Source organism: Dendrobates tinctorius, unplaced genomic scaffold (genome assembly GCF_039654945.1).
Source record: "Dendrobates tinctorius isolate UK_male_01 unplaced genomic scaffold, ASM3965494v1 ptg000063l, whole genome shotgun sequence".
In the NCBI taxonomy this organism is placed as follows: domain Eukaryota; kingdom Metazoa; phylum Chordata; class Amphibia; order Anura; family Dendrobatidae; genus Dendrobates; species Dendrobates tinctorius.
The window spans coordinates 2,008,787-2,025,562 of record NW_027361731.1 but is presented as its reverse complement, the minus strand read 5'-3'; the positions used below and the strand labels follow the sequence as shown (position 1 = coordinate 2,025,562).

The 16,776-nt window shown below is 41.8% G+C and overlaps 2 protein-coding genes across 8 annotated transcripts in view; both read left to right on the top strand.

Moving 5' to 3' along the window:
• The window catches only part of LOC141094141 (uncharacterized), a 392,749-nt gene that overhangs the window by 28,945 nt on the left and 347,028 nt on the right, over nt 1–16,776 (top strand). The gene's annotated exons all lie outside the window — the stretch shown is intronic.
• The window catches only part of LOC141094149 (uncharacterized), a 454,882-nt gene that overhangs the window by 375,003 nt on the left and 63,103 nt on the right, over nt 1–16,776 (top strand). For 2 of the 7 annotated variants that reach the window (XM_073579897.1, XM_073579895.1), the window contains exons 7-8: nt 5,491–5,550; nt 5,721–8,560. The exons of 1 other annotated variant lie outside the window; for it this stretch is intronic. In XM_073579897.1, the coding sequence (XP_073435998.1) occupies nt 5,491–5,550; nt 5,721–7,153 (1,493 nt within the window). In that variant the 3' untranslated portion in view covers nt 7,154–8,560. Of the gene's footprint in view, nt 1–5,487; nt 5,551–5,720; nt 8,561–16,776 lie in introns of those variants that run through there. 4 more of the 7 variants (XM_073579896.1, XM_073579894.1, XM_073579899.1 and 1 more) reach the window with 2 other exon arrangements.

Here is a 16,776-nt window from a genome sequence, read left to right as displayed (position 1 = left end):
AAAATCCCTATTATAATTGCCAGACCTGAATTAACAAGCATTTCTCACCTACTGTGTCCCCCCCATTTCCTTGTAGATTGTAAGCTTGCGAGCAGGGACCTCACTCCTAATGTCATTGTTTGAATTGTCTTAACTTGTATTGAATTTATTGTCTGTACATGTCCCCGCTTAATTGTAAAGTGCTGCGGAATATGTTGGCGCTATATAAATAAAAATTATTATTATTATTATTTTAATTTATTTTCACCAACATAACATTGCTTGGTGGCTTTTTATTCCATATTTGGGAGGTAGAATGAACAAACAGTTCAACACTACAGTCTACTGGTTCATCCTATGAGGTTTTTCCCATCTCCCATGACAGCACACATGAGAGAGGGAATTCGCCCAGCCAGGACAGGAACCCTACTGAAGATAAAAGGGGCGGTACCTCTCCCTCACTTCAGTTGGGTTTCCTGTCCTGACAGGGACCCGTGTGCTGAAGACAGCGTCACACGTACCTGCCCCTCTCCCGTGCCGGCGAGGAAGAACAGGCGGGGTCCTTGGCGCTGTGCGTTGGGAGGGGGAAGCGCCGTCCGCGGGTCCCCTGGGGGCTCAGCGTCCGTGCGGGCATAGATGCAGCATGGCCTGGGGTCCTGGGGCTCTGCCACGCCGCCCTCCCCCTCTGCTGCATCTATCCAATCCAGAAGGGGCTGCCGCTTCCGGGTCGCGCCCCTCTGACATCACACGCTGGGAAAGGGGCGTGCTCGCGTGACGTTGTGAGGCTGCGCCGGAATCCAAGATGGCGCCCATTGGAAAAACGCCGGCCGGCAAAACAAGATCCCGGCAGCGTGGCAGGGGGGAGGGGCTGTGGGGGTAACCGGAGAAGGCGGAGAGTGCAGTGGATCCCCCTTATAAGGGGGATGACCACAGAAGATGCACTCATGCCCAAAACTTCACAATGGAAATGGGGTAAGAAGAGCAGCAGTGGCAGCAGCAGCAAGAACTCTCGCCAGATGCCAGGCCGAGCCGCCAGCTTACCAGCAGCAGCAGTCGTAAACGCGACCGGCATGACTCTGAGACGTCCAGAAGAAACGTCACGAGTGCATCTGAGGAGCCTCCGAGGTCGGGGTCGAGAAAGTCTAGAGACAAAACAAAGAATAGAGAATGCACCCTATGCAGACTGGCAGATCAGTGGCAGAAAGATCTCTGCGCTGACTGTATAAACAAAACCATAGAGGATGAAACCCCTGATTTGGTGACTAGCCTTAGGGCTATAATACAAGAGGAGGTGAAAGGCTCCCTAAAGGCAGCCCTTAAAAAGGATAAAAGAAGCCGTAGAAGGGATTCTGATTCAGAGGCCTCGCTAGTGCAGAAAGGTCAGGAAAGATCCCTGTCCCCCTCCACCTCCTCTTCTACTCAGTCCTCAGAATCCTCCTCGGACAGCGATATAGGGGGCCGTCCGTATTTCCCAACAGAGGACGTGGAAAAGCTGGTCAAAGCTGTCAGGTCTACAATGGGCCTTAAGGAGGAAAAGACCCCTAAATCATTGAAGGATGTTATGTTTGGAGGACTGGAGGAAAGGAAAAAACGCACCTTCCCTGTAAACGATAAGATAAAGGCCTTAACTGACAGGGAATGGAAAAAACCTGAGAGGTCAGGGGGCTTGCCTTCTATATCAAAAAGGAGGTACCCATTTGAGCAAAAAGATTCAGAAACCTGGGGAAAGTCCCAAAAATTGATGATGCCGTAGCTAAATCCTCAAAAAAAGGTATCTCTACCATTAGAAGACTCTGGCGTGCTGAAAGACCCACTTGATAAAAAAGCAGATGGTTTCCTGAAGCATATCTGGGAAGCTTCGGCAGTTGGATTAAAACCAGCGATAGCTGGTACTTGTACCTCACGTGCCCTCATGGTCTGGCTACAACAAATAGAGGACCAGATCAAGGATAGAGTTCCTAGGGACGAAATACTGTCTAATCTGACACTGGTACATGGAGCAGCGGCTTTCCTAGCGGATACCTCAGCAGATTCCGCGAGATTAACAGCTAGAGCAGCAAGCCTGGCAAATGCGGCAAGACGAGCCCTGTGGCTTAAAGGGTGTCCAGGAGATTTGCCATCGAAACATAGATTATGTTCCATTCCATGTGATGGCCAATTCCTCTTCGGGAAAAAACTAGAGGAAATTTTGGAACATGCGGGGGATAGGAAGAAAGGCTTTCCTCGATTTCCGGGAGAACCCAAAAGCAGCCCTTTCGGAGGAGGAGATTTAACAGGGGTCGTCCCCCGGGAGATAGGAAAAATTGGGACTTTAAAGAAAGGAGAGGACTGGGCTATATGTTTAAAAGGCCCTCTACTTCCTCCAAAAAATCTCCCCAATGACATCAGGTCGGAGGTAGGGGGAAGGCTTTCTCTCTTCCTTTCCGCCTGGGCAAATATCTCCCCCAGTACATGGGTCCTAAACATAATCAGCATAATCAAGGACGGTTTAAAAATAAACTTCACCCGTCCGCCCAGGCATACCTTTATAATGACACCCTGAAGGAGAGCCCAAGAGCAACAGCTGGCCCTGGAGACGGAAGTCTTGGGACTAGTGCAAAAACAAGTCTTACAAGAAGTCCCAGTGCAAGAAGAAGGAAAGGGATTTTACTCCCCCCTCTTTTTAATACAAAAACCAGACGGCTCTTGGAGAACCATAGTCAACCTGAGGAGACTCAATCAGTGGGTAGACAATTGCTCCTTCAAAATGGAGTCAATCAATACGGCCACAAAAATCCTGTTCCAGCACTGCCTCATGGCAGTGATAGACTTAAAAGATGCCTACTATCATATCCCAATCCATCGGGAGTATCAAAAATACTTGAGAGTAGCGCTCTATGTCCAAGGTCAGGTAAAACACTACCAATACGCATGCCTTCCTTTCGGCCTGTCTACAGCCCGCAGAGTTTTCACCAAAGTGATGGCCGAAGTAATGTCATTTCTTCGTTCCCGGGACATAGCGATCATCCCATACCTGGACGACTTTCTTGTCGTAGGGAGGTCAGAGACCCACTGCACACACCAAGTGAAGGAAGTGATATCAACTTTAATAGGACTAGGATGGATAGTAAACATCCTGAAAGTCAAGATTAACACCAGTAAAAGTGCAATCCTTCCTAGGGTTAATACTGGACTCCGAGCGACAACGCTGCCTCCTGCCAGAGAACAAAGTGACCAAGATAAGGGGCCTAGCTCGCACAGCAATACAAAGGCCAGCTATGACACTGAGGAATGCAATGTCCCTTTTAGGCTCGTTGACATCATGCATACCCGCGGTAGCGTGGGCACAGTACCACTTAAGACAATTACACTGGAAAGTTCTGTCAGCACAAAAACAATTGAAAGGGCATTTAGAGGGTGAGCTATGTCTCTCCATGGCTGTAAGAGATTCCCTACTCTGGTGGACTGTAGAAAAGCATCTAACAGCCGGTGTTCTGTGGCAAAAACCAGTCGAGGACATCATTACAACCGACGCGAGTGCCACAGGATGGGGAGCACACCTGAGATCCCACTCAATACAGGGAACCTGGCCCTCGCTAGAAAAGGATCACGGTTCAAATGTAAAAGAACTATGGGCAGTAGAAAAAGCTGTGAAACATTTTCTCCACTTGCTTCGGGGCCGCCACACTCGAGTCATGACGGACAATCGGGCAGTGGTAGCCTATATCAACCACCAGGGGGGAACGAGATCTCGGGGCCTCATGGAAATATCAGATCTACTTTTCCATTTAGCAGAACAACATCTGTTATCCATCTCGGCACTGCATATAAAGGGGGTAGAAAATACTCAAGCAGACTTCCTGAGTCGCAGGCACCTAAGACAGGGGGAATGGTCCCTAAACCCCCAAGTCTTCCAACAAATAGTTCAAGCCTGGGGCAAACGGAAATAGACCTGTTCACCACCACACGCAACAGAAAAGTCAGGAAGTTCTGCTCACTGAATCCACGAGAAAACCCCTTCGCAGTAGATGCCCTACAAATACCCTGGAAGTTCATCCTGGCCTATGCATTCCCCCCGATGATAATGATCCCAGTAGTGGTCCGGAAAATCAGGGAGGATCGAGCGAGAATTCTTATAGCTCCGTTTTGGCCGAGGAGGCCTTGGGGCCTTGGTTCTCCCTCCTGAGACTCATGTCAGTGACAGATCCATGGATCTTACCGGAGGTTCCAAACCTGCTTTCAGAGGGACCAGTGGCCCACTCTCAGGTGAAGGGCTTCCATCTGGCAGCCTGGAATTTGAGAGGGCGCTACTGAGTCGCCAGGGATTCTCTCCAGGGTTAGTCTCTACCCTGTTGAAGAGTAGGAAACCTATAACATCCCAAATCTACTGTAGAACGTGGAAAAAGTTCCTAGACTTCCTGGGGGAACCTTTAGGGGATGTAGCTCCAGTGGGACCTATCCTAGAATTCCTACAGTCGGGGCTGCAACTTGGGTTAGCCACTAACACCCTCAAAGTCCAAGCCTCAGCTCTGGGGGCCCTATATAACTGCAATCTAGCAGCCAATAGGTGGGTGTCCCGATTCATAAAGTCCTGTGGCAGGTCGAGGCCGGTCATTATCCCAAAGATACCACCCTGGTACTTGAATCTAGTCTTAGAGGCTTTAACCAAAGATCCCTTTGAACCATTACAAGAGCTGTCACCAAAACTCACACTTAAAACTGTATTACTGGTAGCCTTAATATCAGATCTTGGATGACCGAGTGGTTCTAAGACCAGACCCGGCCTATCTCCCCAAGGAGGTCCAAAAGTTTCATAGGACTCAGGAGATCTCCTTGCCATCTTTCTGTAATAATCCTAGAAACCCTGGGGAGCAAAAGTTCCATACATTGGATGTAAGGAGAGCCATATTACAGTATATGTCAATAACTAGTCAGTGGAGGAAATATCAGTCCCTTTTTGTAGCCTTTCAGGGTAGTAGAAAAGGGTACAGGGTAGCTAAGAGTAACATTGCCATATGGATCATGGAGGCCATTATGTTATCCTACTCTGCAAGTGGCACTCCGGTTCCACAAGGCATCAAGGCTCACTCCACCAGAGCCGTGGCTACCTCCTGGGCAGTGAAGGCTGAGGTATCGATTGAACAGATTTGTAAAGCCGCTACTTGGTCCTCACCCTCAACCTTTTTTAGGCATAACCGACTTGATCTATCTTCCTCTACTGACCTAACCTTTGGTAGAAGGGTGCTGCAAGCGGTGGTCCCTCCCTAAGGTGTCTTATTCTACAAAAGTCTCATGTGTGCCATCATGGGAGACTGGAAATCACCAAGGTTACTTACCGGTAGCCAATTTTTCCGGAGCCCATGACTGCACCTGTATATTCCCCACCCCCCCTTATCACTCCTTTTGTGTGCAGTATAGTTTGGATGCTTTTTTTTAGTTAGATATAATGTGGTGATAGTTTTACTATGTGTACTAACCCGGGGGGCCTCTCACACTCTGTAAACCAACTATAAACCCTTTTATCTTCAGTAGGGTTCCTGTCCTGGCTGGGCGGATCCCCTCTCTCACGGGCTCCAGAAAAACCGGCTACCGGTAAGTAACCTTGGTGTTTCTATTAGACTGTGAGCTGTCATGTTCTTCGTGAATGATTCAATATTTTTAAATAACTTGCCATTTTTATGGACATTTTAAGTAGAAATGTTTAAAAATATAAATTGCAAGGATATTTTGTTTGAAAAAATAATTGTTTTTATTCTTGGCAGATGACTGTAACAGGAGATCTGAGAAACAGCTGACATCTTCAATTTTTAAATCAGATGATCCAAAAATCTTTCAGAATACAATTGAAGTGAATGCAATTACCCCAGATATAACATCATCCCTTGACTGCAAAGATGTATCATCTGATCCATTGAAAGAGGTCATGTCTTTTGATTCTTTACCGGCTATTAAGGAAAATCAAAGTCACAAAATAAGCATTAAAACAAAAATTGCTTCTAAAGCAAAGAAGTCATTTTCACTTTCAGAATGTGGAAATCGATTTCCCCTTGAAAAGTATTTTTTTAAACATCAAAAAATTCACACAGCAGAGAATAGATTTTCTTGTTCCAAGTGTGGGAAATGTTTTAACCAGAAATCAAATTTTATCAGACATCAAAGAATGCACACAGGTGAGAAGCCTTTTTCATGTTCAGAATGTGGGAAATGTTTTAAATGGAAAGCAAATCTTGATATCCACCAGAGAACCCATAGAGGGGAGAAGGCTTTTTCATGTTCAGAGTGTGGGAAATGTTTTACAGAGAAATCAAGTCTTATCAAACATCAGAGAACTCACACAGGGGAGAAGCCATTTTCATGTTCAGAATGTGGCAAATGTTTTGCAGAGAAATCAAGTCTTATCAAACATCAGAGAACTCACACAGGGGAGAAGCCTTATTCATGTTCAGAATGTGGGAAATATTTTAGCCGGAAGTGGATTCTTGTTAGACATCAAAGAACTCACACAGGGGAGAGGCTTTTTTCATGTTCAGAATGTGGGAAATGTTTTAACCAGAAATCAGATCTTGTTATACACCAGAGAACCCACACAGGGGAGAAGCCTTATTCATGTTCAGAATGTGGGAAATATTTTAGCCGGAAAGCGCATCTTGATAGCCACCAGAGAACCGACACAGGGGAGAAGCCATTTTCATGTTCAGAGAGTGGAAAATGTTTTAACCAGAAATCAGATTTTTTTAAGCACCAGAGAACCCACACAGGGGAGAAGCTTTTTTCATGTTCAGAATGTAGGAAATGTTTTAACCGGAAAGCGCATCTTGATAGCCACCAGAGAACCCACACAGGGGAGAAGCCTTTTTCATGTTCAGAATGTGGAAACTGTTTTACACAGAAATCAAGTCTTCTCAAACATCAGAGGACTCACACAGGGGAGAAGCCATTTTCATGTTCAGTATGTGGGAAATGTTTTACACAGAAATCAAGTCTTCTCAAACATCAGAGGACTCACACAGGGGAGAAGCCATTTTCATGTTCAGAATGTGGGAAATGTTTTACACAGAAATCAAGTCTTCTCAAACATCAGAGGACTCACACAGGAGAAAAGCCTTTTTCATGTTCAGAATGTGGGAAAAGTTTTATACATAAATCAAATCTTACCGCACATCAGAAAATTCACATTAAGGTTAAACTCGTTTAGAGTGAGGGCAATTTTTTAACTTGAAATCACATCTTGTTAGACACCAGAGCAATCACCCAAAGGAGAAGCCTTTTTCATGTTCAGAATATGAGAAATGTTTTAACCAGAAAGCACATCTTGATAGCCACTGGAGAACCCACAAAGGGAAGAATGCTGCAACTACACCCAACACATTAGAAAGGACCTAGCTGCAGCAACTAAAAACACCCATTTCCACCTAGCTTCCTAATAGGCTGTTGAGGGGTTTCTAATACCTCCTGAGGAACCAGAGAGGGGAGCTGCATGACACTGTCAACAAAAGGAGAGGAAATTGTGAAGTAGGATGCGAAAACTCTATCTGAAAAACTGAAAGACATTCATATAGGGCAAAGAAATCAAGCTAAGGAGAACCAAAAATAAAATAAACAACTATAACCTCCTAGAAACCTAACAGTGGCAGGAGGAAAACCTGCAGGGGGGGATCTAAAAGACTCATTACAAGAATACTTAATAATAATTTTACCAAGCAAGGTAAACCCCTTAGATGAAGTAGAGAAGTGACTCACACTTCTGAATATTTTTTTTAAGAACGTGGATCCTAAAGCTGGATCATGTGATGTGGGGTTATAAGTGACTAATAGAGGGGTGACAATACATTGGGATCATATCTCTCTTTTTATGCACCCTAAAGTCTTGTTTGCTTTTGCGGCTGCTACTTGACATTGAGTACTGTTGCTCTCTTTAATTGTAATCAGAATACTGAAGTCCTCCTGTTGTGTAGTCCTGAGTATGCTTCCATTTAATGTATATGCAGCAGTAGGATTACTCTGACCTAGGTACATTACTCTACATTTATCAGTATTTAATCTCTTTTGCCAAGTGTTTGCCCATTCAGACATCGTATTAAGATCATTTTGTAATATTGTACTGTCCAGGTCAGTTTTTAATAATCTACATAGTTTGGTGTTGTCAACAAAGACTCTTACCCCTGAGGAAGCTACATTGCTGTGGCGTAACACGTGGGGTCCGTGACTCTCTCCCTCTTCCCACTTCATATTGAGGGTTGCATTCCTCGTGGTTCTGATGAATAGTTTATATTTAACACTTTGATAAGGGATTTATATCTTACCCTCCTATGTTACACTGGGTTCATATTATCCTTACAGGCACCTTAGTGTATTTTACATTTACGTCAAACTGCACTATTGCTTATCTGGGCCTTTGGGGAACCCTTGTTTATTGGAGTTACATTTTTGTGTGCACTTTTGCTATTTTCGGCGTCAGTCTTTTTTACGTTGTTTATTATGACATGGTGATTGAGCTTTGTTATAAAATCTATTCCCCTACCTTCTTGTCTGCTTTTAATTGCTTTTATACTCATTCCTGTGTATGTTTTGGTATCAATAAAGTATCTTTCATGTTTTTGGACATCCCAGTGTATATTGTTTTACTTTGGGTTATTGGTTTATCAACACAGTCTAGTGCGGTTGGTGGCCGCCAGACAAGAAGAGATTCCAACTAGAGTAATGTAAGTTTAAAAAATAAATGTTTATGGGGGCGTGGCTTGGGCCTCGAGCAGGGCAGACGTGTTTCCCTTGAGCTCCTCTCTCCTGAGCCTTCGGGGGAAACTTCTGCTCCTTATAACCTAGGCTAAAGCTACTACAAGACTCTCTGGAACATTGAGGGAGTTTCTAGGAGTGAAGGAGCAAAGTTTATCGGCTCGAAGACGACAGTGGCGGCTTATTTGAGACTCAGAGGCCCGTTGGTGGAGGGGCGCCGGCCATCTTTGCCCTGCGTGCCGGGAGGGAGAAGCCAATTCCCCTCATCAAGCCCGACTGAGAGACTGACCTGCAGCTTAATGGTGGAGCGGGACCTCTGGACGGCGAGAGCTATGTGACAGGTGCGGCTGCGGAGGGGTCGGGTGGCCGAGGGCTGTTTCCCCCCCTCCCCTCCTCTATTCCAGGCTCCAGCGAGGTGGGGGCGCCATCTTCCCGGGCCTCCCTCCCCCCCTTTCCTGCCTGGAATGTAATAATAAGAGCTGTGCCTGTCAGGACTTAACAGTGGTCACTCCTCCTTCACCACGGGGAATCCCCAAGCAAGATAACAAGTCGGACCCAGGAACGTGCTGCTTGACACGGAGCCCCCCCTCTCTCCCTCTTCCTCCACTCCTGTGTGCAGCTGTCAGCACACTATAATTCACACGCAGCAACGCTCACTGAGCCTGCAGGTCCTCGGCTGCCCTGTCAGTGGAGGGAGGGTTGTGGGAAATCAGACTGTGGACTGGGCACCGTGGCTTTGCAGGGTAAAGAGTTTTTACTGGGGCCAGTGTTGTGCTGAGATAAGGGGAAGTACAAGGCACCATCACTACATCATTAACCCCGCCCATGAAGCTCCAAGCACAGGAATTGCTCCCCCCAGTCTGCTCCATGCCAGCTCTGCTGATTAACCCCTTGTGCCCTGGAGGGGAAAAACAGCGGCCCTATAAGGACCAATAAACTGGGGTCGTCACCTTGCGTGAATCATAGTGCTCTGGCTCTGTAAATATCATCAACCAGCGATCTCTCTGTGCCCCCTGTCCTCCTGGGTGCTATGCCATTTGGGTCATGGAGTAGGAGCACCATCTACTGGCCAACCCTGGTAACAACATCTTATTAATGTCTTCCTTCACAGTAAAGGACATGTTCTATTAATCATCCTGATGTAGCCAAGCGGCGTGTATATCGGCCCGTTTTCAGCTGCCTTGTAATGGTCCGCACAAGTCATAAAACTCGGGCAAAAAGTTTCACCAAACAAACCCCTGCAAGTAACTCATCAGCCCCCAGGGGTGAACTGGACAGATTCCTAAAGAAGAAATTAGTGATTGTCGCAATCGCCAGATAAACAGAAGGCACGCAGTGCCCAGACTGAGACATTCAATGAGGCCTCAGACGCTGACAGAGACTCAGACTGTGAATCCACTTCTGAGGACTCAGCCCCGATCTCTAGATCCTATATGAAACATTTATTAGAATCCACGATGAAACCTTTGCTTAAGGAAATGTCTGAGATCAGATCTGATATACGCCACATAGGCCATAGGGTGGAGTCCCTGGAAAACGCCTGTTAAATATTAATAATTCGTTAAATATTTCTTATTACACCCAGTTCTGTAGATTGCTTTAGCTTATATGACATAGGCTATTTTTAAGCTTGGCTCATGGTAGAAATGTCAGCTCACTACATATTTAAGTTTAGCCTTGAGGTAAATGTCAAACTCCATATATACCGAGATCACGTGCTTCAAGAGACGTATATAATTCATGGCTAACTGTAGAGGTCGCTGTCTTCTTCCCTCACCATCATGAGAGACAGACACAAAGATGTCGCCTGTGTTGGGCCATGACATGACATAACAGCTGGTATATTACTTGACGGCGATGTGAGAAGCCGAACTGAGACACAGCAGCTATTTGCTATTCAGGATCTCGGAGAAGAAGAATACATGCTGCTTTGCTATGAACAATGGACAATCTCTTTCACTTATTTTTATTCACCTGTTTTTCTGTAATAACCTTTCTTTGATGGAAGAATCCAAATAAACCACTATATTTTTATCTGGTAACTAGTTCTGAGTATTTTACAGGATAACCATTATTTTACATTGGAGAGCCAGCCAGATCTGAATTTTTGTACTTTTTTGTGGATTTCCCTCCACTTGCCCATAAGGGGGATTGGACTTTGCTAATGTCATATGTGCAAGTTATCAGGAAATCTACTACTTACAAGAATCAGACAGAACCTAGAAGTAAGAAGTGCCAGATAGATTGAGAAGTACTACAAGGGCCAAAAGTGCCAGACGTGTGAAGACAGGAACCCAGCGTTGTCCATCAAAGGAACAAGCTGAGACATTTCAAGGTAAGATAAAATGGATGTCATTAATTGTCTTGCTAAGCAGAGTAAATTGAAATTTAAGTCTGTAGACCATTCTAATTCAGGAGTTTTATGGTTAAGTTTATATGCCGAGTGTGAACTCGAGAATCAAAGGTTAGATTCTAAGTTTTTCAATAGAGAAAGAGAGAGATTAAAAAATATTCTACAGATGGTAGATATATTTCATAGATCTGTGTCAGAGAAATCCAAAAATGATTGTCGTGATGTTCTCGAGATTGGCTGTAAAGTTAGGGAGATTGACTGTAATCAAGTGTCTGTAGCGGCCATTGAAGGTGACCTTGCAGACGTGGAACAAGATGGAGAAGTAGGAGGAGACTTCAGAACTGACGTAGAGGACGTACAAGGGAAAGACGGACCACTAAAAATAGACGACTCACAGGCCGAAATCCGAAGGAAAGTAAGAAAAACTTTGCTAGAGATATGCAAAATAATACCTGCATATGACAATACAATCCATGTTTGTAGAAACTCTGAGGTTTTTGAAAGTTGTGTTGATAAATTTGATTTATCTAACGAGGAGAAGAATCAGTTGTTCAAAATGTGGATCCCTGTAAATTTTGCTAGGAGATTGTCTTTAAAGTTATCTGGTGAAATACATGAGAATTTAACTGATAAGGACAGATTAAAAATTCTCATTTTTTGTTCATCAAATGAAAATCATCCAGATATTGATATTCTTCAAAAATTAAGGATTGGTCGGAAGGAATGTATTTTTACGTTCATGTCCATATATGAACGTTTGTATAGAATGCTGAGTGAGAATGTCAAAACACCGTCCCTCATAAGGAGTTTTGTAAGCAAATTTTGGTTTCTAAATCCTGCATCTCGTGTTATTGCGTCACAAAAAGATTCTTTATTTGAATGTGCGCAATCCCTTGATTTTGCCAGGAAACACGAGAATCGTGAAAGGACAGTAAATCGTGCTAATTTTGTAAAGACAGGCAGAGTAAAATCTTATCAGAAGCCTGTATTAGCAAAACCTTCTAAAATGAGTTTTCCCCAAAATCAAATCTATGAAGAACAAAGAAAAAGAAAATCACATGTTTGTTATAAGCCATATGGAATGATGCAAAAAAACACCGAAAAGACACAAATTGAATTAAGAAAATCTTCTTTCTGTAACCAAGATGGCCGAATTTGACAGACAGAAACAGGTGGTGAGTGACATCATGGCCTGTAAACTGAATACTCTGCTCCAAGAATCTATCCGCTTTAAAATGGCAAGAACCTTTCAGGATATTTTTTGCAGAGAAATAAGTATGGGTTTAGGAATTGGCTAGAAAAAGTAATTATATATATTGTGTAAAAGTGTTATACAATTAGTGAGTTATATGTAATTATTTTATAGAGTATAATCCTGTAGTTCTATAGTTTTATAGATATACATGTTCATACAGTATATATAGAGTGTTTGTAGAAGTAGAAATAGTAGAACTGTATTTTTTAATGAAAATTAAAATCTACATCAGTAATAATATTTAGAATTATGAATATGATATTAACCTTATTTTTTATGTTTCCTTAGAATTTTCATTTCAAAGCAGGACTTAATCGGGAAAAATTCTCTTCCAAGGATTTATGCCTTTATTTACACAGGAAGTTGCAATAATTGCATGATTTCATATATTTAACACTTAAAAGAAAATAACTAACTGCATTTTAAAATATGTTCTGTATGTGTGCCTTCACTGCATGGTTCGAATGACTACCACAGCATGTGGAATTTGTACCTTGTTCTAATAATAAGTATACCAGACCAGTATACTATGTCCCTGTTCCTTAGGGAAAGAATTTTTAAAGGGGTCTCAGCTTTTGCAAAGCAATGGAATTTTTTTTCCAGGCCTAAATGTCGAGTATAGCTATACATATACATATATTTATGTCATGTGGGGAATATTCAAAGAAATATTAAGAGACTAAATTGAAATAGTTTACAATGCATTGATAATTAGGATAATTTGGGTTAAAATACGTGTATTCATCACACCTTCGTATGTGAGGTATTTGGTTTAAAGTTAATATGTGACACAGTCTGAGTGACAGTGACTGAGTGTAGGAGCAGCTGCTGAGCGAGTAATGTGATATGTTTGTGAGGCCTCAGGATCCTGAATGCATGAGAGAAAGAAGAAAAAAAAACCCCAAAAGCTTTTATCTTTAGGAGAAATATGCAGATCAGTTAGATTATTAGAATATTAAGATACATAATGAAATATTATCTATACAACATATATTTCTATAGTAATTATTATTTCTTGATTTAGTTAATAGTGGATAAGTGCAATCGCACATCAAAATGGTTTATGCAAATTAATTTTTCCAAAGGATAATTTTATGATATTCAAATTAATTTTGATGGTTACACATCTTCAGACAAATAATGGTATAAGCAAGTATAAATTCACATAATTTATACATTAATTATTTTTAATTTTGGTTTTGATAAATGAATTATTTCATAGAACAATATTTTTTGGTATTAAGGGGGAAAATATGTTTTTGATCCTGACTACATCATCACATTTGATTAATACCCTCTTCACACATTTTAATAGGAAAAAATATTAATAAGGTACAATGGTATAAGTATTGGGTATAATAACAAGTATTATAAAGAGTCATTTCTTTACACGAAGAGGAATTACATGCAAAGTTGCATAATTTGAATATTTTGGTAACACAAGTTTATGACAATTATGAAATAATCCAGATCATGGAAATATTAAGGGTATATGTTACTGAAGACATAACTATTCTGCATCAACATAAAGGCCTTGTTTTTATTTTTATTTTTATTCTTATTTTTCATTATTTTTAATTCTTTCACCAATATTTAGTGGGGTAATGTCTACTGCGAATATTGCTTCATTAAATATAGCAATTATATGGTTCTATTACTAAGGAAAATGTTTCACTTCTGAGTTATATGCAATAATTCTTTTATTCATTCATTCGCTCACTCATATATTCTTATTTTGGTTCATGGCTATACATTCCTACATATTATTAGTATAATAAATATATTCCTTATTAATAAAGATGAAAACACTGGTTACATAAAACACAGTGACACGTATGGGTTGAAAAAGGTAATTACACCTATGACATAAAAATGTTCTATCACATGAAAAAAATGGATAATAATGTATTATCACTTATTATTGGTTTATTATTTCAAATATTGAAATCCATATATGGTACAAATTCTGATAATAATTATATGGATATTACTGATTGCTATGGTACGCTGTGATATTATAAGATAGGAAAATTACCAGATTTGGTATAGACTAGGGAATGAAGACTTCAAGCAAGATACTGAAATTATGTTAATAAAGACTTTTCACACTTCTAAACTTCATTGATTCTTATCAGTTGATTTGATAGAAGAATGCCGCGATCCAGAAGTCCCAGAAGGTAACAAAGCTATGATTACTGAGTAATAGACTGTGTTAATTACAAATGCAGTATTCACCACCGACAGTCACAAGTGCAGTATCCACCACTGACAGTCACAAGTGCAGTATCCACCACTGACAGTCACAAGTGCAGTATCCACCACTGACAGTCACAAGTGCAGTATCCACCACCGACAGTCACAATTAAAGTGTCTAACCTGACAACCAGAGGACGATGATCCTAAGAAGCTGAGATGAACTGTGTTATCACGTTCTTATCAAGTTCCAGAGGTTTTCAATCACCTGAAAAGCTTCAATGAAAGCTGGTGAACAATGAAGGTAATTAACCCTGACATATGTCCTGTGCATTAGGACAAGGACTGGTTATGGTGCTACGTTTAGCAAGGAAGAGTCATTTTAACCCTTGCTTTGCTGACCAAAGACGTCACACCTGTTCAAAGACCAGTGCCGATGGAGGATTCCAGAATATCCAAGGCGAGCCAATGTAAGCCCAGGTTTTTAAAGGTGACACTGCACAGATATTAAAGCTGCATTTCATCTATAGACTTTGTTTTCTTATCAACATTCGAATTTATGGACTTTGATTTTATATACAACACGATTTCTACAACATCTATATGCTACAGAAAAACTGTGTTTTTAAAAGAACCAAGAAGAAGACAGAAGACATCAAAATGAAGATCAGATGATGATGACTTGACCTGAGATGCTTCAATTTAGACTTAGGGAAGTATAATTATACATATTTTATATGAATATTGTTCACGGCTTACCATAACATGAATTCACATCAATTATGTCATTGAGTACTTATAACGGTAATCTGATATTATTATTGTTATTGATATTAAATTATTTTGTCAAAGAAGAAGAAAAGAAGAAAAAAGATCTTGTTATATTTGAGGGTTCCAATTAATGTCTGTCTCCCTCAAAAGGGGGAATTGTTAAATATTAATAACTCGTTAAATATTTCTTATTACACCCAGTTCTGTAGATTGCTTTAGCTTATATGACATAGGCTATTTTTAAGCTTGGCTCATGGTAGAAATGTCAGCTCACTACATATTTAAGTTTAGCCTTGAGGTAAATGTCAAACTCCATATATACCGAGATCACGTGCTTCAAGAGACGTATATAATTCATGGCTAACTGTAGAGGTCGCTGTCTTCTTCCCTTACCATCATGAGAGACAGACACGAAGATGTCGCCTGTGTTGGGCCATGACATGACATAACAGCTGGTATATTACTTGACGGCGATGTGAGAAGCCGAACTGAGACACAGCAGCTATTTGCTATTCAGGATCTCGGAGAAGAAGAATACATGCTGCTTTGCTATGAACAATGGACAATCTCTCTTTCACTTATTTTTATTCACCTGTTTTTCTGTAATAACCTTTCTTTGATGGAAGAATCCAAATAAACCACTATATTTTTATCTGGTAACTAGTTCTGAGTATTTTACAGGATAACCATTATTTTACAACGCCCAAGTGGGTCTGATAGAAGCATCTAATGCCCTGGGCGACCATCTTCAGACGCATCGACAACACCTCAATTCTGTGTACCTTGCTCTGGAGGACCAAGAAAACAGGAGTCGGAGAAAAAACATACGCATACGCGGCATACCCGAGTCTTTCACGCCAGAAGCACTCAACAAAGTGTCCAAAGAGATCTTTGCGGACATTGTAGGCCCAGACAGGGCGAACACTAGCATCATAGAGAGGGTGCATAGAGCCCTCAGACCAAAACCTAAAGTCAATGAACGTCCAAGGGACATAATTTGTGGCCTCCTCAGTTATGTTGACACTGCAGCAATTCTAACAGGCGCAAGAGAAAAAGTGCCACTGATATACAACGACGCTAATTTTCAAATTTTTCAAGATATCTCCCCAGCCACACTATCTAAGTGGAAAATCCTAAAACCATTGACTGATGCGATCTTGAACCATGGGCTGAGCTTCAAGTGGCTGTTCCCCTTTGGGGTGGGAATCACGAAGGAAGGTCGTCAGATCACTATCCGCACCCCGGAGGATTTAGATGCTGCCTGGGAGTCTTTGCAAATTGATCCCATTTCCATCCCCTACGAACCCCCCCTGCAGAAAATGAGACTGTTTCTGTAATTAGTTTTGTTGTTCTATTGTTTTATCCCCATTACAGGTATTCTTCTCAGGCATTGATCTCCGATGACACATTTGAACATGGCTAACAATATTGGAGAGAGCTCTGTCATTGTGGCATCCCTCAACGCGAAGGGTATGAATAGCCCCGCCAAACGTAGTCAGATTATTTCCCTCCT